Below are 25,618 nucleotides of genomic sequence, written 5' to 3'. Positions count from 1 at the left end.
ACACAGTAAGAACCTACATCGAAACACACACACACACACACACACACACACGTCCTTATTTTTTAGATTAGAGATTGAGATCCAAAGTAAATAGCTTGAGTTCAATCCCCAGTTCCGAAAACAAAAAAACAAAGTAAATAGCGGGCCAGGGAGATGACTCAGTGGAGTAAGTGCTTCTCTGGCAAGCGCAAGGGCCTGAGTTCAATCCCCAGTTCTGCCAAAAAAGGAAATAAACAAACAAAAAAACCGACAAAGTAAATAGCTTAACTCATATACCAGCAGTAGACTCAAAACTGGTAATATTCTGGGTGTTTTAACCGTATCTTTTTTTTTTTTTTTAACCGTATCTTTTTATTTTATGATCAAATTCTATTATTTAATCATTACTATTTGGACTTTAATGTGAAAAAATTATCAATAAAACTATTTCTAATAACTCTTAAAACTGTGTTATGAATATACATTTTCAGAGTAGGATTATTTCATGGTATTAAGAGTACTTTCATAGCTTCATTAAAATGAGAATTTTATTTTATTTTATTTTATTTTTTCGGAACCAGGGATTGAACTCAGGCCCTTGCACTTGCCAGGGAAGTGCTTATTCTGCTGAGCCATCTCCCTGGCCCCAAAATGAGAATTTTATATAGAAAAAAGGTTCCCATTACACATAATTCTTTAAATTACAAACCTCTTTATATCATAGTGACTTCGTATGTTGTGAAATGGTTTTCTATAATTTTGACATTCTCTTCAGAAAGCCAGTTTTCCTGTTTTAGCTGGTTTATAAGTGCTTCTAAAGACTTCAACCTACCTAGAGTTTTTTGTTCCTGTAGCTCAAGGAGAGTTATCTTTGAATGTAGCTTAGAGACTTTTTGCCATAAATGTTCCTTATTTATGTCTTGTCTGCAGTAAGAATGATCAATTTGTAAAACTTCTGCCCCATGATCTACATCCTTATATAAGGAGTCGTCAATACTTATGTCTTCCATTTCCATGGTTTCTTTTTGGGTTGGTATAAAAGAATTATCAACAGGTTTCAAATTTTCTGTGGGCACAAAAATGGCAATAAGAGACTCTTTGTTTAAGTCTTCAACTGCTGAGCTGATTGTGCTGAATAAGAATGGATTTTCCTGTGAACTAATTTCCATGGAATTATTTGTAAGATTAGGATTAAGATGATTGGTAGTTATTTCAAGAATTTTTTGTGTTTCCAAAAACTGTTGAATATCTTCTGAATTTGAAGTTGTCATAGTAATAGTTGTAGAATTTTGATTCTCAAAAGACGTATGAAAACCACTTCTATGTGAATCTTGGTTGACTGATGTTTTCAAAGTAGATTGTGCTTTTCTGTTATCTTGTGCAATTAGATTAAGAGTTAATATGTTATTTTGTATACCTCCTGCATTAGGAGCTGCTGGATTCACCACAGCATATGAATCAACTAAGTCTGCACGTTCAGGGAGCACATCTGTGTTAATTATATTTTTCTTTGTCTCATTTAATGTAAATGATTTTTCTGACTTGGTTTTTAGACATACCTCATTTTCATCTTCCAACTTTTTCTTCTGAGATTTTTTTTTGGAAGGGTCCTTTCCCTGGAAAATAATATTTTCATATTCTAAAAAAGACACCCTTATCAGCTTACTCTCTTATTAGTACTGACTGTTGAAGTATAATTTTGAGCAGTATATTGGTCAAGTAAATTTATTCAGTTAAAAAAAATGTTCTAACTACATAACAAATATATCTTAATGTTTTAAAAAAACATGCAGCCCATCAATATGACAAAAACATTTTGGATCATTCAAATGACAAGTTAAAAAAAGCTTAACTTTGTCAATAAACTAATAATGCATAATGTGCTATCTTCTGATTTTCTTAAACCATGTTTCACAACAGTTCAAATTTTATAGAAATTAACATACTTAAAATAAAAAAATAGTGTTCCTGGGCTGACCAGATAGCTCAGCAGACTAAAGTGCGTGCTTAGGCAGAGCACAGTGGCCTGGTGTGCTGTGCCAGCCTCGCCCCTAGGGTGCACTGAGACAGGGATTGAGATTGGGCGTGGTGGCACCCGTCTGTAATCCCAGTGCTTGGCAGGTTGAAAACAGTAGAATCACTACGAGTCCAATCTACCTAGTGAGACCCTGTAGACCCTACAGACCTTGTACCAAATACATTAAAAAAAAAAAAAAAAAAAAAAAAATTAGTGTTCCTTATTCTCAATATGCTTTTCCAAGTTATCTTGCCTTTTCTTTCTACCTCATTGCCTGCCTTGTAATCTGCCCTTGAAAGGTGCCATGCTGTTCAACATAAGCCCCGAACCCAACTCCAATACCTGACAGTCTTCAGGCAAAGGAAAGATTGTTGGAATTGCAGTTTGTTTTAAATAACGAATACCCCATCTGATGTCAAGAGAATCAGGAGTAAAATGGTCACTACACAGGAACTGGTATTTACTGGGAACCCAAGAATCCCGTTTCATATTCTTTAACCACTTTTCAAGTCTTTCTTTGTCATGTAGAGGAAACCTGAAAATAAGAGAAAGAAAAAAAAGAGGAAGTTTACTATTTGTTTTATAATTTTGCCAGATGCCAGGCCTGTATGTCTATGTGTTCTTATTGGTCACGTGCTGCAAAGGCAAAGCAGCTATACTTATCAAATAAGAGCATCTTAAGTATCCCATTACCTCTGAAGATTAAGATATGATCCTTAGCTAATGATTTTGCCTGAGATTAAGCTTGTAAAATCCATAGCTCAACATCTTGGAAGTAAAATATATATTCCTGAGAAGGATAAAATCCATTTTTTATGGATCATGTTCCACTTTTATTTTGCTGTACAACAAACAGGAAGTAGGAAGCATAAATAGAAATGTTTGTATAAATTAGATTATCATTCAAATGCATTTCATACTGTTTCCACAAGTCAAATGATTTATTGTTTATAATTTTAGGCAGCATTAAGCTTTTGGCTACTTATACTAAGATTTTTATTACAGGAAAATATTAATTTAAACAGTTTAATTGAATAAAATGAATACTGACCAAAAAAACCCTACTAAGATTCCATTCTCTTTATAAGCATCAGCTTCAAGTCTATCTACATATAACTTAGTGTAGCATTTTTGACTTCTGTAAGCAACAGGTTAGGAACTCTGGAGTTTTGCAAAAGGAGTTCTGAAGGAAAAGAAATAAACATGTTAAAAATAGACTCATGTTTTGTAAGAAACAAATCAAACATAAAAAACAGACAAAGGCAATACAGCTCTCATCACATTTTATTCCTATGCTGACAATAACTTGTATTTAAAGGTGCCTCTAGCATAGTCAAATGTGGTACTGTATAATTAGGTAAAATTGGCATAACGGTATACTTTGGTAGAAAAAATTTCATACTGTTAAAATAAATTTGATTTAAAGTATACTACATGCCTGTAATCCCAGCACTTGGAAGGTTGAGGCAGGAGAATTGCCATGAGTTCAAAGCCAGCCTGGCCTACATAGTGAGTTCAAGGCCAGTCTGGACCATACAGCGAGACCTTACCTCATAAAAAATATAAAATAAATAAAACAAAATATTCTAAACACGAGTTGACAGTGATTTATATTTCATCTGATGATTTTCCAAAGAACACAGTTGAACACATATATTACATAATAATTTCCCATTTGTGAGGGAGTTTGGGGTTAAATTAAAAGAAAACACTAAAATTAAGTTCACTTTTTTCTTTTCTTTTGTGGTTAGTAGAAAATTCTAAATTACTTATGTGGCTTGTATTCTTTTTCTGTTGTAAAATACTATAATTTCCTATCAAATGTCTAATATAAATTGTAGCTGTTGTATAATCACCTCCATTTTAAACTTTCAGTTTATGCTTGTCTTAAGTAGTATATATTTTTTCCTCTAAATGTTATTAAGTTTATAAGATTGTAGGGAAAAAGAGTCTGGGTATTTTATAGGAAATAACTTTTAACACTGATACCCTTACGTAAAAACATCAGATGATCCACCTTTGGAAGTTCTCACCATAGAAACAATATTTACGTTTCGGAAATATTTTGTCCTAGTAAATAAATAACTGGGGTTAAGTATGACAGGCATAACAAGTAAGAGCATTTACAGAAGACCCAATGCTATTATGGGCTTCTGTACTCTTTTAGAATATTTTGCTGAGTTTACACACCTATAATATTCAACAACAGAACTTAAAAAAAAATTGTGGTATAACTATGAATGTCCATTTTGTATCTGTGTATTCAAAGTGGTTGGGATAGATATATAGTTGCATTCTCTTAATGAATAGAATGATTTTTTCTAATGGTGTTTGTAAGTAGGATCACAAGTCTGCATCTTGTACAGCAATTAACCACTAAGAAGAATGTATGCAGTGTATTATTTGTTGAAACTGTACTTTCGATTTGATTTGAAACTGTCTCATTGCTATATGTTTATCAATAAAACTTTGAAAAGAAAAAAAAACAAAAAAAACAAGTAAGAGCATTTAAAATCTAAAAGAATTAAATTCAAGTATTTGGCAGATCTAAAATGAGACCTTTTAGAATAATGCTTTTTAAATATAAATTCAAGCATAAGAATGCTATTTGTAAAATGCATTTTACCTATATCCTGTTATCATGTCATAAAAATTATACTTTGTGAATATCCTTTTAGGTACATACATTACACTATTTCCTCAACGAATAAATGTTTTAAGAAACTGCTTGGGATGTTATTTCTTAAATTAATACCTTTCTAGTGCTACTGTTTCTTAACTGGTTAATTTGTTAACTGGTAATTATTCAATTTTTCCAACATATATAAGATAATTACAGTAAAAAAGGGTACTATATTCATGTATTTACTAAATTCATATACACTTATATATTATTGCATGCCACAATTTTAGCGTGAGCAAATTCAGTTCCTAAAGTTTGGTGCTATTAGAATGAAAAAAACTTCATTTTTTTATGTGAATTATATAGGTAATTTTAAAAAATACATAGAAATAAAAAATACTCACATACTTTTATATGTGAGGAAAAACATTTATAATTAATTTACATTACTATGTTTTCCTTCTTAAATATGGTAACTCTGAGGTCCACAAAGGTTAATCAGAAATCAGAAAGACTTCTAGCCAGGCATGGTGGTACATACCTGTAACCCCAAGACTCAGTAGGCTGAGGCAGGAAGATACCAGGAATGAGGCCAGCCTGAACTACATAGCAAGACTCGGTCTCAATTTCCTTTTTTGCACTCTGGGATTATAATCTGGTAATCTAAGGTACAAGGTCTCACTACACAGCTTGGACTTGAGTGATTGTTTTCAGCCTCCCCAGTGCTGGGATTACAGGCATGCGCCACCATGCCAGGTCTCAGTGGCTGGCTCAGTGTGGCCAGGGCAGAGTTGTCACAGCGTGTGGTGCCAGGGATTGAACCCTGGTCCCTGTGCTTGCCTAAGCAGGTGCTTAAGGAAAAATATATGTAGGAATTAATTCAACATGATCTTTTGCTACAAACCACCTCAGAGCTGCCATTAATGTAATAGCATGTACTTATCACCTATTTCTTCCCCAAATCTCTCTCAGTATCTTGTGAAAGGGATTGAAGGAGACAATCTTTGATATACCACCCTGTAGCGTGGATTATTTAGGGTAGGGTTATAATGTTTTCCCCTCATTATGTAGGATAATGGAAAACAGCTGAACCACTAGCAAGTAACAGCTTCATATCTAAAGTAAAACTGGATTCACAACATACTTCGTACACATTTAAACAAAATTAAAGACAACCAGTTTAGCTCTAGATGAAATTATTTTTAAAAGCAAGGAAAAATGAAACGTCGTATTTTAAATTTGTTGATTTTCACGGGATTTTTCATATAGATATTAAGCATGTACCTCCAGCCAGTACTGTTTTACTCTTCAAACTGTAAGCTTGAAGTAAGTTCTACTAATATCTCCACTTAACATATGAAGGATATGAGGCATGGAGAGCTAAATATTTTGCAGGTCATTCAGATGCAAAGTAATGGGACAAGGATTTGAAGTTAGTAGGTGCAGTTTTGAAGCGCAGGCTCTTTATTATACAACACCACTTCCGTGTTCTTCTGCAGAACCATCAGTAGTTCTGTAATTTCACGGAAGTACTGTGTGATCCTAGCCATTCTGAGTATAACATATGCCTTATTCTTTGTACTAATGAAAGGTATGTACAGCACAAAACTCCTTTTTTTCTTTTGTCTTTTTGAGACAGGGTCTCGCTATGCAGTTCGGACCGGCTTTCAACTCACTAGGTAGCCGAGGATGGCCTCGAATTCGCAGCAATCCTCCTACCTCAGCCACTCCCGTGCTGGGTTTAAAGGCGTTTGACACCTCGCTTGGCTCCTTGGCACACTTTCAAGGTCGGTAGGTTACCCGATCTTTCAGGAGAAAAACGCGATTAAAGTTCTCTATCGACAAGACTTGTAACTCTGAGCGCACCTTCCTAACTGGCACGTTTGCTGGATATTTCAACCTAAACGCTGGATCAAGTCATTCAATGAAATGAGGTCAAGTGAGAAGAGGGAAGGGCTCTGGAAATCACCGGGCACCGCACCAACTATTACCTCTGTTAAAAGCAAACAGCCCCATGCTTCGTCAGCAGCCCAGCCTCTACAGACCCACAGTGAACCCAAGCCCTGGCGTCCTCCCTGCGCGGTGACCAGACAGGAAGGGCACAACACAGATTTCCAAACCCGACAGCAGACACCCCGACGGTGGCCTACGGTCGAAACTGACGCCTCTGCCCAGGGAACAACTTACGGGTAAAAACTCAGTTTCCGGTCTTTATTATTTCGCCCCCGGCGGTTTTTACAGCAAGTCGCTGCGCAATAGCGGGGCATCACTTGGGTAAGGACCCGGGACACCCAGGCACAAGCTACCCCTCCTCGCTGAGGCGGGGCCGCAATTCGCAGCCACTGGAGCTACTGCGCCTGCGCCGGGATGCCGCCCTGAGGACGGACGCCGGAACCAGCGACAGACTTCCGCCTCCGCTGGCATTAGCACCGCCCCCTTGGTGGGGGGCGGAAGTGACGCTCAGGCAGAACGGCAACAACAGTTTTCCACGTGCGCGTAGGGCGCCAAGGTCAGGTGGGAGGCGCGGGCCAATGGGAAAGCGTTTCGTGTAGGTCATCTCCTGAGGCGGTGGCGCCAGCAGCTAAACGCCCGCCTGTAGGGAGCAGGCGTTGGAGGAACGCGGCCGCGGCGGCAGAGGTGGAGGTCGCCGTGGAAGCCGCAGCAGGGCGCGCGGACGGCACGTAGACACAGCCGGGGCCAGGGTGAGCAGCCGGGTTGCGGCGTGCGGCCGGGGGCGGCTGGTGTCCCCGTCTGTGGGAGCTACGCCCGGAGGGTGCTGGCGAGGCCCGGACCGCTCGCGGGGAGTGGGCTCAGGGCGCCCCTGTTCCGCAGCCTTTGTCTGTGGACCGACCTGGCGTTGGCGTCCGCCGCGGTTGCCGCAGGGGCTTCCGGCACCGTGTCCCGACGCGGGGCGCGGAGGGAGGAGGCCGAGCCGCGGGACAGTACTGTTGGGGTTGGGACTGAGCCTTGGTGGGGCGCGGGGCGGCTCGGTGGCAGCCTGGAGCCCTGGGCTGGGCGCCTTCGGGCGCGGGTCTCGCGGAGCCGCGCGGCCGCCGCTGTCCCGGGAAAGGGGCCCAGACTGCCGTCCAGCGGGTCCCTCTTAGATGAGAAGCCAGATTCTCGTTAAAGGTTGACTCTTAAGGAGTTGTCGTTGTCCCCGAGACTGCGGGGTGACGTTTATTCCTCCCGAAGGCGCCTGTCACTCGCACACCGCCCTTCGAGAGGGAGCAAGCTTCCTGGACGCAGCTTCCTAGGGCGAGCTGCGATTGTGTCCCTCAGACCAGGCGCTTGTGCTTGACCCTTGATGTCGTAGCTAGGAGTAGCGCTGGGAAAGAAAAATGCAATCCACCTGCTGATTGCTCTCAGCATATCCCACAAGGGGAATAGAGTTTCCACAAACCATGGCGTCTTTTCGTCATCTTGTGTCATCATACCTTAGTAAGGACTCCTGTGGTGGTGTATTCGAAAACAACAGGATCACTCCGTTAGAATTGCATTTCAGTAAGTACTAAGAGTTTAAGTTCAATTCTAAATTAAAACAGACTTATAGGTAAGACATAGTAAGTACAGTACTGAGGAGTTTGAAGGTAAGAATTAACTTCTGTAAAGTATGATTTTTTTTTTTCTGGCAACCGTAGTAGAAATTTTAGTTGGTTTTTTTTTTTGGGGGGGGGTCTATGCAGGTTAGGCAGGCTTTGAACTCGCTATGTAGCTCACCCGTTGGTCTTGAACTCCTTACCTCAACCTCCTGAGTGCTGGGATTACAAAGGCCATCACACCTGGTTTCAATTTTATCGAGTTTTAAACTGATCATTTTTATTCATACTTCTTTGTTAAACATGTAAAGTCTTACATTTATGCAGGTTTTGTAACTCCCAAATCGTATTAACTTTCTTAAGAGCAAATAGAATTCGTGTAAATTGAAAAATGTCTTTATTGGCTTTGCCTTTCCACAAAATATATGGGGCAAACACACAGACACAACATCTTCAGTGATTTTTTTTTTCTTAGTCGTTTTGAGGCAGGTTTTCATTATGCAGTTTAGGCTGACTTTGAGCTCACTTTGTTGTTCAGGTTGGTTTTAAAGTCAATGCTCCTCCTCCTGCTTCAGCCTCCCAGTGCTGATATTACCAGAATGTTCCACCAGGCCTGGCTAGATACTGGTTTTTGACACATACTGAGACTCCATCATAAGCAAGCATAGTTGAAAAAAAAGAAAATCCAATAATATTTTAAGTGTAGTATTTTTTTTTTTTTTTTTAATCTTTCCTTCAAGAATTCATATTCTGAGGCTGGGGGAGATGGCTCAGTAGAATTAAGTGAACCTGAGTTCAGTCCCCGGTACTGAAAAAAAAAAAAAAAAAGGAAAAATTGCTAAGTGTAACACTGACAGTATAGTAGGGGATATATATATATATATATATATGCATGCTTCATACTTTGCAAGTGTGGAAGGTTCTTTTGGTCTTTTTCTTTCTTTTTTTTTTTTTGGAAACAGGCTTGCACTGTGTAGTTCATGTGACCTTGAACTTACTGTATAGTGGAACCTGGCCTCAACACAATGATCTTACCTCACCCAAGTACTGGGTTTTTTTTTTTTTTTAAACCTTGTATCCTAAAATTTTATTAGGTTTCTTTAAAAAAAAAATTCTTAACATTAATTCCATAGCTAACCTTTTTCTTTTTTTTCTTTTCTTAGGATATTAGAAATGGCTACTACCCAGTCAGTCTTCATCTTTGCAATCTGCATTTTAATGATAACGGAATTGATTCTGGCCTCAAAAAGCTACTATGATATTTTAGGTGTGCCAAAATCAGCATCAGAGCGCCAAATCAAGAAGGCTTTTCACAAATTAGCCATGAAGTATCATCCTGACAAAAATAAGAGCCCCGATGCTGAAGCAAAATTCCGAGAGATTGCAGAAGGTAAATAACTCTTTCTGAGCCCTCTTGAGTATTACTGGTCAGAAGACTCTCATTTTATGGATATTTACTTGTTTCCTGAATGAATGAACAGATCTAAAAAGGTTGAAGGTAGATGATTTCATTCTGTAATTGATGAAATAACTGTGTTTCTCTGTAAAAAGGAATTTATGCAAAATTCTCAATTTATGAAACTATTCTAAGTAGATTAAAATAGATTCTAAAATTTTCTTATTTGTTCTATATTACAAATCACAAGTATGTGGTAAAGGGAAAATATGAAACACATTTTTACTTTAGACAACCATAGTAGTTATACAATGAATTACCCTCCATGACCAATCATAATTAATGGTGGGTGATGGTAATTGACTGAGGAGTTGGAATCATGCATTTACTTCAACTAGTAAGGAAGAGAAAAATCTTAATTCCTGTTAATTGAGTGTGTAGTTTTTTGACTATTAAATTCTTTAATACAGATAATTGTTTCACACAAAAATTATGAAGGATTAAAGAACTCTGTAATTGTAGTTGGAATATTTACTTATGGTAATGGTAGCATCTACTTAATAGACACTTACTGGGTGTTTACTACAGATATCAATGTGCAAGCTACTGATAATACAGGAGTGAATCAAGATGAAGTCCTTGCCTTCTTTTAGAACTTTGTTTATACTACTTTCATTTTGCTTACATGAAATCCTTTGCTAAATATAGAATTGAATGAACTCAGGTGTTTTAGGAGGTCGTTACTAAAATATTTTTATCTCTTCCAGCATATGAAACACTGTCAGATGCTAGTAGAAGAAAGGAATATGATACACTGGGACACAGTGCTTTCACTGATGGTAAAGGACAAAGAGGTAGTGGAAGTCCTTTTGAGCAGTCCTTTAATTTCAATTTTGATGACTTATTTAAAGACTTTAGTTTTTTTGGTCAAAACCAAAACACTCGATCTAAGAAGCATTTTGAAAATCACTTCCAGACACGGCAAGATGGTTCTAGTAGACAGAGGCATCATTTCCAGGAGTTTTCTTTTGGAGGTGGATTGTTTGATGACATGTTTGAAGATATGGAGAAAATGTTTTCTTTTAGTGGCTTTGACTCCACCAATCGGCACACAGTACAGACTGAAAATAGATTTCATGGATCTAGCAAGCACTGCAGGACTGTCACTCAGCGAAGAGGAAATATGGTCACTACATACACTGACTGTTCAGGACAATAGTTCCTCCTTTTTCAGTTCTTATTAAACCCACCTGGTTGACTCTTACTTAGTATCTTTGATGAAAAAGTTTTCTCTGAAATATTTTGACAAGTGCATGATTTTACTCAGAAGTTTGATATTACTATTATATATTTAAATTTTTTTGACAAATTGAGCAACATTCAGCTAGTGATATAGACAAAAATCTAATTATTTTCTTGATTAGGTCAAGTCCTTAAAAAAGATTCTCCTGTTTTTTTCCCCTATGTGCCCTTAGGCTCATCAGTGTGGCCAGTTTCATTACCACCACCACCAAAAAAAAAAAAAAGGGTTGAGTTTGCTTGATACATAGATTAAACTTTAAAAGTTATTGTGAAAACTTGAATGATCTTTACAGTGAAACCTTTGCCAATTTAAAATTGCATGCTGTAGCATTTGTGACTTGGATTGCTAAGAATGTATGACTGTGTAATTGAGGCCATAAAGGAGAGCGTTCAGTGGTAAATGGCTACTGAAAGCTTTAAAAAGGGATGCTTTGGTATTTACCATGAAACCCTGTCTTGCCACAGAATTGGGTACAGGCAATGATATTGCTGTTTGATCAACTAAGCTGATAAAAGAAAATAACATATTGCCAAGAGATTGTTATGTGTTTAGTCCCTGGCTAATTACTGATCTTATAGGGTTGTAGCTACTTAACACATCTTTTCATATTTCTGTTTTAGTTGTACTTTAGGTATTAATATGAATTTATGTGGGTTTGTGTATGTGTAATTCCTCCTCTGCATTTATCTTTATCTAGAGATTGACTAATACCTCATTCTGTTTGTAAAACCAGCCAGTAATTTTTGTGTAACCTTATTATGTGCAATATTTTTAAATCCTAAGAAATGTGTGCTTTTGTTTTCAGATAAAACTTAGTTTTGCACTTTCCACATTATACTCCATATGAGTATTAAATCTAGGGATACATATTAAAACCAGTAATGTCTCATACAACATTGTGTGTGAGTGAAAGAAATACAAATATTTACAAGTTAATAGTCTCTGTTGTCATTTTGTTAAAATTTTATTATGCAAATCTGGAGGCATAGAGGATATATATACATATATATGTATGTAATAGGTCATATGTTGTTCATAAACTGTATTTCTTGTGAAGTTAAATTTTTTCTGATCTGAAAACCTTGATAGGATCTTGCTTTATCATCATTTGGCAATTTCTGTTGCTGTCTTTTTTTTTTTTTTTTTTTTTGCGGTACCGGGGATTGAACTCAGGGCCCTGTGCTTGCCAGGCAGGTGCTTATTCTATTGAGCTATCTTCCCGGCCCTTGTGTTGCTGTCTTATATTCCTACTTTCACAAAATTTGGTAGCTTGAAGATTTTTATTAAGCATAGTATTATTTTTATTAAGTATAGTATTTTCCCAGAGCAAGGATTCTATTACCAGTTCTTTCCTAATTAGGCTTGGTTGGGAAAACAGATGAGGCATAAAACTGTAATGCTTAATCGATTTTAGTTTGAGAATTTATTTTTCCTCTTTGCAGTGTTGGGGATCAAATCCAGGAACTCATGCTTTTAGGCAAGTGCTTTTCTACTGAACTATATCCCCAGCCTTTAAAATGAGAATTGTGAAGAAAAATGAACTTATTACATTTATATGTCTTATTTTCTGAAACTTAAAATGTACGAGTTTGGTAATTTAAAAAAAGTAACTATAGATTTTATTTTGGTGTAAAGATCTATGTAATCTAGTCCATTGAACAGGACAAATAAGAACCAATCCCCTTCCCATGCAAAAAGGTCTTATTTTCAAATCAGCATTATTGTTAACATGTTCTTCCTGGCTTGAAACACTGGTGACATGTGCTGAGACTGTCTCATTGAATGGTACAGCTGCCAGAAGAGACAGTCATGCGTGTATGGCCCCATCATGAACGTGTTAAGGATTCATTACTTTTATATGGTTAGCATATGTTCTTTTCTCCAAAGCCTGACTTATTTTCCCCCTTTCCCAGAATTACATACATTTATGATGCAATGAAATGTCAAGAAACTTAAGTAATAATCTTCAGCGTGGGAGTGTGAGTAGTTTGGCATGCTATTGGACATTAGTAACCAATGTGTTTTCCAAGTAACTTATTTGTATGGATTGAATGTACAAAGATGGTGGGGAACCTACATTTGAAGAAATGAACAATAAAATAGCTGACTTATACCACCTACACAAATGAAGTCTACCAAAGTTTTTTTTCTTTCTGGGTAAAATAGTAATTTCATATCAAGATTTACTATCTTCAATTAGGTTGTATGTGGCTTAGTTGGATGCTAATCAGTATGTGGTAGGCAAGGGGTGTGTGTGTGTTTAGCAAAATACATGTCAAAATGACCTGACGACTGTTTCTATCAGGTGGCAGAGGTATGCCTGATTGGAGCAGATTTAAAGCAGTATGACAGTAAAATTAACTGCCTTTAATGACTTTACTCTCTGGAAAATTTATATTGAAAACATTTGTGACTGGTTGTACATGCTAGCAATTCTAGTACTTGGGAGGCTGAGGCAGGAGCATCACTGTACGTAAGGACAGCCTGGCCTACATAGTTTAAGACCATCTCCCGTCTCAAAAAAAACAAAAACCCTAAACATTGGTGAACAAAAATTTTAACACATTTCACTAGAGTTTTTTTGTTTTTATTAGAGTTTTAACTATGATTCCATATGTGTAGCAACAGCTTGTTCTTCAGAGTGGTATACTCTAAGGATGTTCATATGCTGTGGAAAAAAGATCCATGGAAATTTCTACAGTAATACAGTACTCTTAATACAGTAACATGTGAACCTTGTTAAATATGGTATTTTTTTTATAGGTGGTGAGTATGATCTGAGTTTATGGCCCTCCAAAATTCATATATCAAGATCATCACTCCCAAGGTGATGTCATTTGTAGTTTGTGGGAGGTTATTAGGTTGTAAGAGAAGACTTTGGGATTGGTTCTTTATGAAAGGTTAGAACACTGGGCTCTTCTAAGCTGTGAAGTTAGTAAAAAGTGCTGTTTGTGAGCCAAGAAGCTGGCCCTCACCAGACAGCAAATCTAGTCTTAGAGCTCTCAATATGCTAATTAGTGTGATTCCTGTAGAGAAAAGTTTGGCATTTACTAAGCAGTGAAATTTATGTGCTTACAAGTATTTGGTTCTACATAAAACAAGGATGATAGTGCAAATTATGCCAATAATTGTCCCATTAGCTGTGGACAAGCTGAGATTGGAAAAGATCATCCTATTAGAGCCCATTGTTTTTCTTTAGCTGTAGTACTTCACCAACGTGCTTTTCTTTTGATGATTACTCTAGGTACTTGAATAGCCCAGCACTGATTCTTCAGGACTCATAAGCAAGCAAATTATGGAAATTATAAAAGTATAAAAGTATAATTCAAATAAAAATGACTATTCTTCTAAGAAAAAAGATCTTTAAAATGTTACTAAATTGAATAAGAGTATTTAGAAGTAGAAGTCAAATTATTAGATTAAATCATTCTAGTAATTGTGCTTTGGACTAGTAGTAGTGTCAGACGGTTCTGAAAGTTAAAAAAATGACAGCTATTCCTATTCAGTGAGGGATAAAAGAAATGCATACTCATGTACACTTGTTTTTGTGAAATACTTTGTGCCTAGATTTACAAAATAACAGGATAAGTGGGAATAGATCAAAGTACTTAGAATCTTTCTAGGGTTTAAATTTTTCACTTTGCATATCTGTAAGTAAAAAAATTACTGGTCTTATTTCTGATGCAAACCTTTATTACAGTTTTTGGTAAGTGCCAGGGAAATGGTGAGATGGTGTGTTATATGCAAAGGCAAAGAATTCTCTCTCCCAACTCCCAACTACAAAGTGTATCCTTACAGAAGGGTGACAGGGATGCAGGTAGAGCATGGCAGAGGGACTGAACATGCCTGGTGTAGAAAAGCCACTTGCAGAGTTGTTTGTTTGTGGTACTGACAGTCCATTAAGCACACAGTCTGCATCGTGTCAGGTTGTCATGGAGAAGAGTTACAGAATAATAAGTAGGGTTTGGTGGGGAAAATGTCAGAAATTTTCCCTATGAAGAGGTTAGCCAGACTTCTGTAAAATAGTACCAGGCACTAACTTGAATGAGCAGTACTTTCAAAGGTCTGAAGGAAAATGCTTCTGAGCCTATAATAAGACATTAAGATTTATTAATACAGGGTTGAGATCAAAATACAGGCTTTGTGAAAGTGCAAAAATTAAAAATGACTGTATGTTTCATGTGTTTACAATGCATAAGAAAAGTTACAACATGAGAACAAGACATATGGAACTGAATATATACCCTGCTGGAGAAATCAAGGTAGAAATTAAGTATGAACTTCAGACACTTGAAATGTTCTTTTCTTCCAGGAAAATTTTTTTTTTTTAAATTTATTTATTTATTTGTGTGTGTGTGTGTGTGTGTGTGTGTGTGTGTGTGTCTCCCCAGCTCAGCCCACCAGGGGCCGGGGCTGGCTGGCATGTGGTGCTGGGGGATTGAACCGCGGTCCCTGTGCTTTGCTAAGCTTGTTCTAAGTAGGTGCTTTAGACCACTGAGCCATCTCACCAGCCCCAGGAAAATTTTCTTTCATGACCTACTCAATTTATAGTGAAGCTGTTTATATTATCAAACTATAAATATTTGGAACCAGTGGATCTAATTACTCAGTTTACAATGAGTCTACATTAAGATTGTTTTCCAACCTATAAACAAACTGCAAATGATTCAATTATGCTATTTAATTAGAATTTTTGCAAACCATATCTGACATACTTGAAAATGGAAAGAGAAAGGAAATGGAAAGGTATGGTGGAAAACGATGATGTATTTTTTCTTTCTTTTTTTTTTTTTAAGAGACATGAGAAGGATTTAGTAGAGGTACAGATACAGGATACACTCAGAAGATGGGCATGAGTACTTAGAGAAATTGAAACATGATACAGATAGGAACTGGGGATCTTTTATGTGTTTTGGATGGTGGGAGTCGAATTGGTTTTATTGTTAAGACAGGGTTGTACTGTGTAGTTCAGGCTGGCTCTTGGTGATCCTCCTGTTATAGACAGCTTAGTTAGAAATAGTATAGGCAAGCAGACAAGGCTTGGCTCTCAAGGGAGTTGGTGTAGAGGATGAGAACAAATACAGCTGTGGCTGGGGGAGCATCCATTGAAGGCTAGACCTTAAGAATGAGTGACAAGGCCTACATGCCTCCTCTAGGAACCTGGTCCAATAAAATCTAGGTAGATGTTAGTCACGCAGGTGGGTGACCACAACCTCCTGACCCATCTCTTCCACAGAAGGTCCTTAGTCTTTCCATATATGCTTGCTATGCAACTTGCTTCCCTGATGCATCAGTATTACCTAAGTGGCTACACTTGCAATCCTATGTTGATCACAGTTTTGCCCTCCATACCCAGAAGAGAGCTGGACCCCCCTCCTGTCTCAGAAACTCAATAAAATTTCCTACTCTTAACCTCCATTGTTTCTTAGAATTTATTCTTTGATTTTGGGAAACAGGAACTGGGTGTATTGGACATTAGCAGTTTGGGAGTTACAATGTCTCAGTTACTCTTCTCTCATTGCTGGGACAAATACCCAACACCCAAAATGAAGGAAAGAAAGGTTTATTTAGCTTATAGTTCCTGGAGGTTTCAGTCCACACTCTGTTGGATCCAAGGCAGAGAGGCACATGGCAGAGGCTAGCAGTTTATGGCGGCAGAACAGCAACAATGGTAAGAGAGAGAGAGTCTGTTTCTCTGTCTCATATTGCATTCAGGTCCTCAGCCCCAGGCTGGGGGAATTACACCCATAGTCCCAGCAGTACTAAACCCCATAATCCCTGCCTTGGATCACATAATCCCAGTGGATCATGAGTTAATCACAAACTCTAGAAGTCCCTGCCCAATGACTGCGTGAGGCTTTGGGGGGACAATAGACACCATAACACAGTATTTCTCTTACATTGTGTGAAGGTCCTATATCACCCAGGTGTCAGCTTCCTCTGAGTGCTGGGATTAAAGACCTGTGCCACCATGTCTGTTGAATTTAATAATCTATAATCTTAGTCTTGTCTAGTGGATAGGAGAGGAAGGCTCACCCATAGAAAGATAATGGCCCATTTATATGGGAAATCTCAAAATCAAGGTCTATTCGGTGAAAGAGGACTACTTGCAAATAAAAAGGGAATGAGAAGATCTATTTATAGCTGAAAGGGAGTTACCTGGGTTTGCTGTTTTGGAAAAGGAAGAAAAACAACAACTGAATTTATATCCTGAAGCTTCAGTTTTCCTTTAAAAGTACATTGATTTCCTTGTCTCCTTTTTTTTTTTTTTTTCAAGAACTGGGATTGAACTCAGACCCTTGTGCTTGCCAGGAAAGCACTTATTCCATTGAGCCATCTCCCCGGCCCCTCCTTATCTCCTTTTTACCTAATTTTATTTTTCCTGTATACACACACACACACACACACACACACACACACCATGGTCCCTTATCCTCAAGGGAGTGCTAAAGTTTCAGTAACTGGCTCACACTGAGGAGTGGTGTTGCTCTTGCTTAGCCAGGAACTAAAAGTTTGATCTGGATCTGAAGGAGACAGGAATATTGAGTTCTATCTTCTGAAGCGCCAGCATCTTTCAATAGTCTGACAAAGTCCATCATCATGAACAACTGTACTTTGGAGCTCATTGGTATGATAGATGTCTTCCTCAAGTCCCACATCTTAGGACCTAAACACAAACCAAAGTCAAGATCTGTGCAGTTTTCATGTCTCTCTTTAGGTCCCCCCTGGGTTTACAAGAGAAATGTCACTGGACTGGATCTGAGGGTCCCAGATGCTGAAATGATGCGCCACCCTTTTAAAATAAGTTTGCAGGCTCACTGACTCCCATCACCGATAAAGAATATGTGTCAGGGAAAGGTGTGAGGAGGATTTATTCAAGGTAGAGAGGTAGGATGCACCCAGGGCAGAGTGGAATGCTCAGAAATGAGGGGCCTTATCATCTTTCATGGAAGGTAATCTACTGACTAAGCCCAAAACTAGTGATTTAAACATAATTTTAAATTGTAATGACAGCAGACACCAGTTAACACACTTCTAAAGGGGGGGGGGACTGAGAGGCAGGGTGGTGACATAGGGATAATATAGGACCTTCTAATGATATAAGGGAAATATAATTCCCAACCCGCTAGATAGATATCTGATACACTGAATCCGTGCTCCTCCAATGAACTCTTAAGAAACAACAGGGCTTAAGAGTAGGAAGTATTTATTGAAGGAAAGATAGCTTCTGTCTAAGAGAGGAAAGGGTTCAGAAAGTGGGTTGCCCAAGAGTCTACTTTTCAAAGGAAGTTTTATACAGCAAAATCATGTGGGAACAAAATAATGAGGTGAGTTAACACTATGATCAACCAATAAGATTACAATTAGTGCAGTTGCTTAGGTTAATATCCAGTGGGAAGCCACATAGCAAGTGTGCTTGGAAAGAGCAAGGATTTTGCTGGAAGGGGTGAATCAAGGCCCATGTTCCCCATGCAGGTGATCTATGCCTATTTAGAATATCAGTCATTACTGTTTACCCCTGGGGAAGTAGATGTAGTCACTTCATCTTTGTCCTGAGGCTTGGCCTTGAACAAACACACCTCTACCAACAGTTATGTGTTCTCATCTTCTGGAGTGATGCCTTCAAAGGCCTGGCCCTGTCTCACTGCCTGTAATATTTCTTTCTAACTTAGTTGTCTATAACAGTAAGTAATTGTTGCTTCAATCTGTAAACGCTTGAATTTTTGTTTGTGAATGCACTTTGTCTATGCTAGTACATTTTTAAAGGAAGAAGACCAAGAAGACGAAGACGAAGAAGAAGACAATGAAGATGAAGAAGACGAAGACGAAGAGGAAGACGAAGACAATGAAGATGAAGACGAAGGCGAAGACGAAGACAATGAAGATGAAGACGAAGATGAAGACGAAGGCAAAGACAATGAAGATGAAGACGAAGACGAAGGCGAAGGCGAAGACGAAGACAAAGACAATGAAGATGAAGATGAAGACGAAGAGGAAGACGAAGACAAGACGAAGACGAAGATGAAGACAATGAAGATGAAGATGAAGACGAAGACGAAGACAATGAAGATGAAGATGAAGACGAAGACGAAGACAAAGGCGAAGATGAAGACAAAGACAATGAAGATGAAGACGAAGACAAAGACGAAGACGAAGAAGAAGAAGACGATGATGACGATGACGACAACTACGATGACAAAGACCCTAGTATATCAGGATGTCTGTAGCTGTGGGTAGTAGAAATTATATTTATGAACAATAAAAGGCTTATTTGTATCTCTAATCAGAAGTCCAGAGGTCAGGTAGCTGTAAGAGTTGGTAAACCAGGAATCTAGCTTTGTTTATTTATAGTTCTCTGGGCATTGACCTCTGTGGGTGCTGACTTCATCCTCATGTGCCTGTAATTCCAGCACTTGGAAGGCTGAGGCAGGAGGAACACCAGGAATTTGAGGCCAGCCTAGGCTACAGAGTGAGTTCAAAGCCAGCCTCAATTACACACTGAGTCCTTGTCTTCAAACAAAACTTGACTGTTCTAGATCATTTCTATTTATAATTTCTTCTCTATCGTGAGATTATTTTGGATTTTAAAAATAACATTTTTAATAGAGTATCCTATTTTAAAACAGAAATGAAGGATTCCTTTCTTTGCACTACTAAGGGGTTATATAGTATTTGTTTTAGTTCGGAAGCAAGTTCACCTCAAACACTATAGAATCTTGCTATTGGTAAATTCAATAGTTACAGTTTCAGTTCTTTGGAACAGATTTTAAAGTTCCATCATGTAATATTTTATGAATTTTATAAAATACAAAATTAAACTGTATGCCTTGGAAGTTTACTATTAATTCAGGTAGGAAGTGAACTTACCTATTTTAAGCATCTGCTTATCAGAATATATTTGAGTCATATGTAAATAATGTCTATATTCCTTTTAAGAGAGAAATTACTTGGCAAATGCTGTGCATTATATACAGACTGGAGTCTGTTTTCAAGGTCAAGGTTGTTCTTTTTTTTAAGTTTTGAAGTTTAATTTCTTCTTTCAAGTTCTGTCATTTCTGTACTATGAATAGTTGACAATAAGGAGATGTCTTTTTTGTCTTTCCATTTCATGACATAGACTTTTTCTCTCTGATATGCTAACATTTCACCCTTTTTAAGTTTTTATTTTGCAAATCTTTTGGTACTTCCTTCCTGTTCAGTTTCAGTGTCCTAAACATATCCATTTTGTACTATAAAAGAGTATCAGTGAATTCTGGAAAAGTGTAAAAATTACATCTAATGTACTTTTTATGTATTTAGTACAGGATCTACAGTGTCTCATTACACAGATTGGACTTGTAGTGATCCTTCCTGTTTTTCAGCCTCCTAAGCACTAGGATTACGTGCGTATGACCGCCATACACAGTATCATTTACTGTCTCAGCAAGCCCCAGGGGCGGGGCCAGCACATCAGGCCAAAGATCAAACCCCAACCCCTGGGCCTGCATAAGCAGGCAATGTAGTCCTCTGAGCTATCTGGCCAGCCCTTGTCTAATGTACTTATGATAAGGGTTTTTTTACAGATTGTAACACAGCATAGGTGATTTTTCACAAATAACATAAACTCAAATTAATTTAAAAAAACCCCTCAGAACTTATTATTAGATTCCTTTAAACCAAACATCAAAGGCAAATACAAAATTTTAAGTCAAAAAAATATGCAAAAAGTAGTTGAAATGAAACAAATACACAGACCTACTAGGTTAGCTCATGCAAATAAGAACCGGTGATGCTCAGGGTAGCCTGTGAAGTGGTTAATACAGAGCTTTTTCCTGTTCCAGACTGTGCACTAACTCATTCACATGCACCCATCATCAACAACCCTCTGAGCAATTGTGATTAGCCAAGTGATGGCAGAGTTAGTTTCTTTCAAGGCCTCTGCCCTTGGCTTGCAGGTGGCCACCTTCTCCCTCTAACTAACTGTTCAATCATCTTTTCTCTAAGTCCGAATTTCCTTTTACAGATACAGCAGTCATTTGAGCTACAGCCTCCCCTCATGACCTCACCTTCACTGAATTGTCTTTGTAAAGGCAAATGTAACCATTTGGAAGCAAATGTGCTTCCAAATGTAACCATTCTCTGAAGTACCAGGGATCAGATCTTCAAAATACAAGTTGACAGGAGGGGTATATTTTATTCCATAGCAATCTCCATCCTAAGGTTATTCTTTTTTTTTTTTTTTTTTTTTTTTTTTTTTTTATTTGTGTGTGTGTGTGTGTGTGTGTGTGTGTGTGTGTGGCCAGCTCAGCCCACCAGGGGGCGGGGCTGGCTGGCATGTGGTGCTGGGGGATCGAACCGCGGTCCCTGTGCTTTGCTAAGCTTGTTCTAAGTAGGTGCTTTAGACCACTGAGCCATCTTGCCAGCCCCTGGAGTGGGTTTCTATTGTTATAGACACCTAAGTTAGGTAGAAATATAGGCAGTCAGACATGGCTAGGCCTTGTCAGTCAGTGCAGAAGGTAAGAACAATTATGGCTTGGAGGAGTGAAGATCAAATCACAATGGCCATGTTTACATACCTCCCCAGGGGATAAATGGAAGTTTGAGATTACTGGTTCCACTCTTTTGAGATTTCTGGTATAAATAAACCATTATTTCAGTAGGGTTGGGGTGGGCCATCCTCTCCCACTAAGAGTAGGACTAAGACTGAGTAAAGACAAGACTAAGGCTCTAGATCTTCCATCAGGGTTAAGGAGGTCATCCATGCACATTGCTCTGTGACCTGCTTCCCTACTGGATCAATATTACTTAAGTGTCTATATTTGTCATCTTATTGGTTGATTGTAATTTTGTCCCACATTGCATCCACCTGGCAATTTTGCTTTATAAAACTTTCTTTGAGAAGTGGACTCATTGGCAACTTATTGTGGACTCCTCCTGTCCCTCAGGAGCTATTTCTATTCCCTATTCCTTCACCAATAAATTTTCTTTCTCTTAGCCTCCATTGTTCTTTAGAATTCATTCTTTGATTTTGGAGAACACAAGCTAAGCATATTGTTCCTCTAGCAGATTGGGAGTTATATTTATTTCCCCTATATCATTGGAGGTCCTGTAGGACTATCATGACACATTTATCTGATCAAATATTGTTCTGGCCATCTCTCCATTTTGCCTCATCTGATCATAGTCAAACTTAAATTTCCACCGCTTATTTGAATACTGGCTTTGCATTTTAAACCAGTGGCCTTTAGGAAGTCAAATTTACACCTGACTTATTTCCCGTAACCTTGACCTGCAAACTTTTTGTTCTTGTGTCTTTCCCACCAGTTTATGTTACTAAGGCCTCACAGGGGACCTCATGGTAGAGTCTTTTTGAATTATGACACATCATGCAATTATCATTCATTGAATTAGCAGTTTCCATCAGTATCGCAAACATTTTAAATTATCCCATTTTAAACTCAATTTCCTATTATTTAAACACAATTTCACATAATAATCACTTGAAGAAGCATTACATGACTCATTACATATACTTATTAGGGAAATTCATTTAAATAAAATTGCTGACATTTGATAATTTTACAACTTAAATATATTAAAACTTAGGTAATTATTTAAAAGTCTTATATCATTTTCTTGTAAATTAATTTGACCCTAGCATTTCCCAAATGGTTATTAGGATTTGTCTTATGTATTTCTTAGTTAGAAATAGGCAGGACTAGTGTTTGCTAATATTATTTGGTGATTTTGTTCATTCTTATCATTTAGATAATGCTAATTCTTATTCCATGATACTTAGATCAGTAATGTATGCTCACACATATCTGGGATATAAAATATGGAGAAAACCATTTTTCTTTTCTTCTCATGGTGGAGGGGCTTATGATCCATTCATCTGTATTCCCCTTCTCTGTGTAGGTGGAGCATTATACAAGTCAACATAGCCTAATCCCCAATAACAACCCCAACCCTAGTGACCTAACAATGCAATAGTTTAATTTTAATGCACAATCTGCTTGAATCCAGAGCAGTGGTCTTCCAAATAATGAGATAACTGTGCTGTTCTGTTCTTTTATCTCTGTATAAATCTTCTTTGGTTGAAAAGAAAAAGAGGAAAAAGTCACATTGTCATATGCATTAGCTTAGAGGTAATGTAAGTCCTTCAGCTCACTGGCTGGCTGGGGTCTTATGGTCACATATAAGAAGGGATCTGGAAGTATAATTTTTATAGCCTATGTGATTGTGGGCTAGAATATGGTGGAAAATGGTCAATATTAGCGATGACTATTTTAGGGAGGCACTTTGCTGGACATAAGAAATTCTTCATGCCAGGGAGATGGCTCAGTAGAATAAGTGCTTGCCTGGCAAGCACAAGGGCCTGAATTCAATCCCCGGTTCCACCAAAAAAAAAAAAAAAAAAAAAAGGAAATCTTTAGGAGAGCTGTTCTTCAATTTTGTAGCATTCAGTATACATCTCCTGGCAGTTGTGTGAAAGTAATAGTGGTACACCACTATAATGTATGCATATAATGTTTGCATTTTCCATAGGTAAGGGGAATAGAACATGCTAAAGTATATTTCACTGTCAGTATCTTAAATATTAGGATAATATGAAATATTTCTAATTTTTATGTAATATTGTGTTTTTGCAAAAGAATAGCTGTAAATCAATCCTTTGCAGAATATATTTATATTCATGTTGAATAAGAATTCTTTAGTAAGTGTAGGACACACTGGGTTTCAAAAGTTTGCTGATTATCGGAAGATTTCTCAGAATCTTTAATATGCTAATTCACATGGAACATCTCCAAAAAGGAGACAGAGTTTGAGGCATTTCTAAAATCCATGATCAAGAAACCCTTTTCCAAGGAACATCTCTCTGGACCAATTAAGTAAAGGAAGGGTTCTGTGTAACGCTTGCTAGAAATCATATGAAAGGACAAGCTGCTGTGGAAAGGCAAACTTAAACTTTACTGTAAAAGCTGGTCATGAACAAGAGCTGCATTAATGTTCCTCACAGAGCTACTGTGAACACCAGTGCAAAATTACTAGAAGAGTGATTTGAAGAGCACCATGGCCTTAAGGAGGCAAAGGGTATGTGTAGAATATTAGCTTTTTCCTTATTAACATTAGGAAACTCCAGATTAAAGTTGGACATTGGTGATAAAGACTGAATACCTGTGATTTAAGAGCTATAATATTCATGTATCTCAGGGAAGAGTCTAAAGGTCTTCCTTGAAGTTAATGAAAGTGCTCATTAACTTCTGTTTGGCCTTTGCAAAATACATAGAAAGTATGAATACCAAAGTGGAGAAAATTCATAAGCTTTGTCTATGTGGAAAGAAGTGAAAAGATAATTACCTCCCTACATCCATACTCTGTCATTTTTCTTTCTTCTTTAAGAAAATTGATATAACCTGACATAGGCCCAGATTTTCCCATCATCCTCTTGTTGGAGGATGCTTTCTTGGCTTTTCTGTGAGCCTACTGCCATCAACAAACTGTATTTTTACCATTAGCCAATTGCAGACTGTATCACACCATTTAGGGTATGCGAAAGTTTTGTTCCAGAAAGTCTTCCCCTCCCTTGTTACCTGTTTTCTTTCCATTCACACCAGCAACCAAACCTGCCTGTATTTCTGCCACAGGAGAACAAACTCTTGTTTTGGCTCCGTTTCTCCAAGCAATAATTACTGTCTCATTTTTGCTTTGTGTTTGTAGCACAACTTCTCTGTAGAATTTTTATTCTCACAATTTCACCTTCTCCTGCTAGGATTATTAATGAGCTGCATACTATGAAATCAATATCAAATAACAGATCACTTCTCAGCCCTTTTGCATGCAGTTATCAGTTTTCTCCTTGATAGTCTTCCTGCTCTTCTGAAACACAAAACATTTGGCTTTTCTTGTTTCCATTGATTGTTTTTTGCAGTGTCCTTTGTTGAATCCTTCTCTCTGTTATGTCTTCTCAGTCCTGGTCCTTCTTGTTTTCTTTTCCTTCCAGTTTTTTCTTTGTTCTTTCCTTCCCTTTTTATTGTAAGATGGATTTATCCATCCACCAAAGCATCTGTTTTGATATTAATGTTCCCGTCATTATTTTTCTCTAAGAGATGTTAATGTGAGAAAATAATTTTGTTTTTAAGTGCTACTGTTCAAACTGTCAGAGCTAAGGCCTTACGCTTGGAAAACTAATACAGAAAGTGCCAGTTATAGGAAGATGAGAGAGACACTTTAAAAATTTTTGTTAAGAAGTGAGCTCTTTATAGGATTTCCTTTCCCTGAATAGAGATGCATAAGTTTATCATTTAAAAATTTTTAAAAGAATAATACCTCCTTATCTTGATGCTTTTAGCTTTTTATATTTGCACAAGGGACTTAATCATGCTGTTTAAATTTTACATTCAAGCATAGTAAGTAGTAGGCTAACAAAATTGCTCTATTCTTCATTAAAAACAAAATTATTCTGTCTTTTCTAGCACTTCAATATTTTCTAACTGATCTTTAGTAAGTCTAAAGAAATCTCTATGGATTCATATTTAGATAAGTTTATAAAGTATGTTTCAGCTAGTTCTATTAAGAGAAATGATGAAGTAACCTTGATATCGTCAAGGGCTACTTTATAGGACCTGTTAAGAGCCCCCATAGAGGAGTTCAGAGTAGTTTGGCCCCGGATCCAGTTATTTGTGAAACCAATGCTTCTCTTGAACTTCTCAGTTGTGTGAGAAAAGAAGAAGAAAAAGAAGAAGAAGAAGAAGAAGAAGGAGGAGGAGGAGGAGGAGGAGGA

General features: G+C 37.7%; 2 protein-coding genes across 4 annotated transcripts; one reads left to right on the top strand and one right to left on the bottom strand.

Annotated features, from left to right (window-relative positions):
- Positions 1-341: 341 nt before the first annotated feature.
- Positions 342-7,093, bottom strand: Thap5 (THAP domain containing 5). 2 transcript variants are annotated; one of them, XM_023701709.1, is made up of 4 exons: positions 6,807-6,883; positions 6,339-6,424; positions 2,339-2,531; positions 342-1,595 (listed from the first exon to the last, which is right to left on the bottom strand). In XM_023701709.1, the coding sequence occupies exons 3-4, from the start codon at positions 2,483-2,485 to the stop codon at positions 693-695; spliced, it is 1,050 nt and encodes a 349-aa protein (XP_023557477.1). In that variant the 5' UTR covers positions 2,486-2,531; positions 6,339-6,424; positions 6,807-6,883; the 3' UTR covers positions 342-692. The 2 variants fall into 2 exon arrangements, with proteins under 2 accessions (XP_023557477.1, XP_004641690.1); XM_004641633.2 differs by lacking the exon at positions 6,339-6,424 and having other exon boundaries at positions 6,807-7,093.
- Positions 6,703-11,058, top strand: Dnajb9 (DnaJ heat shock protein family (Hsp40) member B9). 2 transcript variants are annotated; one of them, XM_004641632.2, is made up of 3 exons: positions 6,703-6,808; positions 9,319-9,545; positions 10,319-11,058. In XM_004641632.2, exons 2-3 carry the CDS (start codon positions 9,329-9,331, stop codon positions 10,768-10,770), a joined length of 669 nt encoding a protein of 222 aa, XP_004641689.1. In that variant the 5' UTR covers positions 6,703-6,808; positions 9,319-9,328; the 3' UTR covers positions 10,771-11,058. The 2 variants fall into 2 exon arrangements, with proteins under 2 accessions (XP_004641689.1, XP_023557478.1); XM_023701710.1 differs by lacking the exon at positions 6,703-6,808 and adding an exon at positions 7,196-7,321.
- The last annotated feature ends 14,560 nt before the right edge of the window (positions 11,059-25,618 follow it).

This window comes from Octodon degus, unplaced genomic scaffold (assembly GCF_000260255.1).
Source record: "Octodon degus isolate 3935 unplaced genomic scaffold, OctDeg1.0 scaffold00139, whole genome shotgun sequence".
Taxonomy (NCBI): Eukaryota; Metazoa; Chordata; class Mammalia; order Rodentia; family Octodontidae; genus Octodon; species Octodon degus.
The sequence above is the reverse complement of the archived record's forward strand: the minus strand, read 5'-3'. Positions and strand labels throughout refer to the sequence as shown.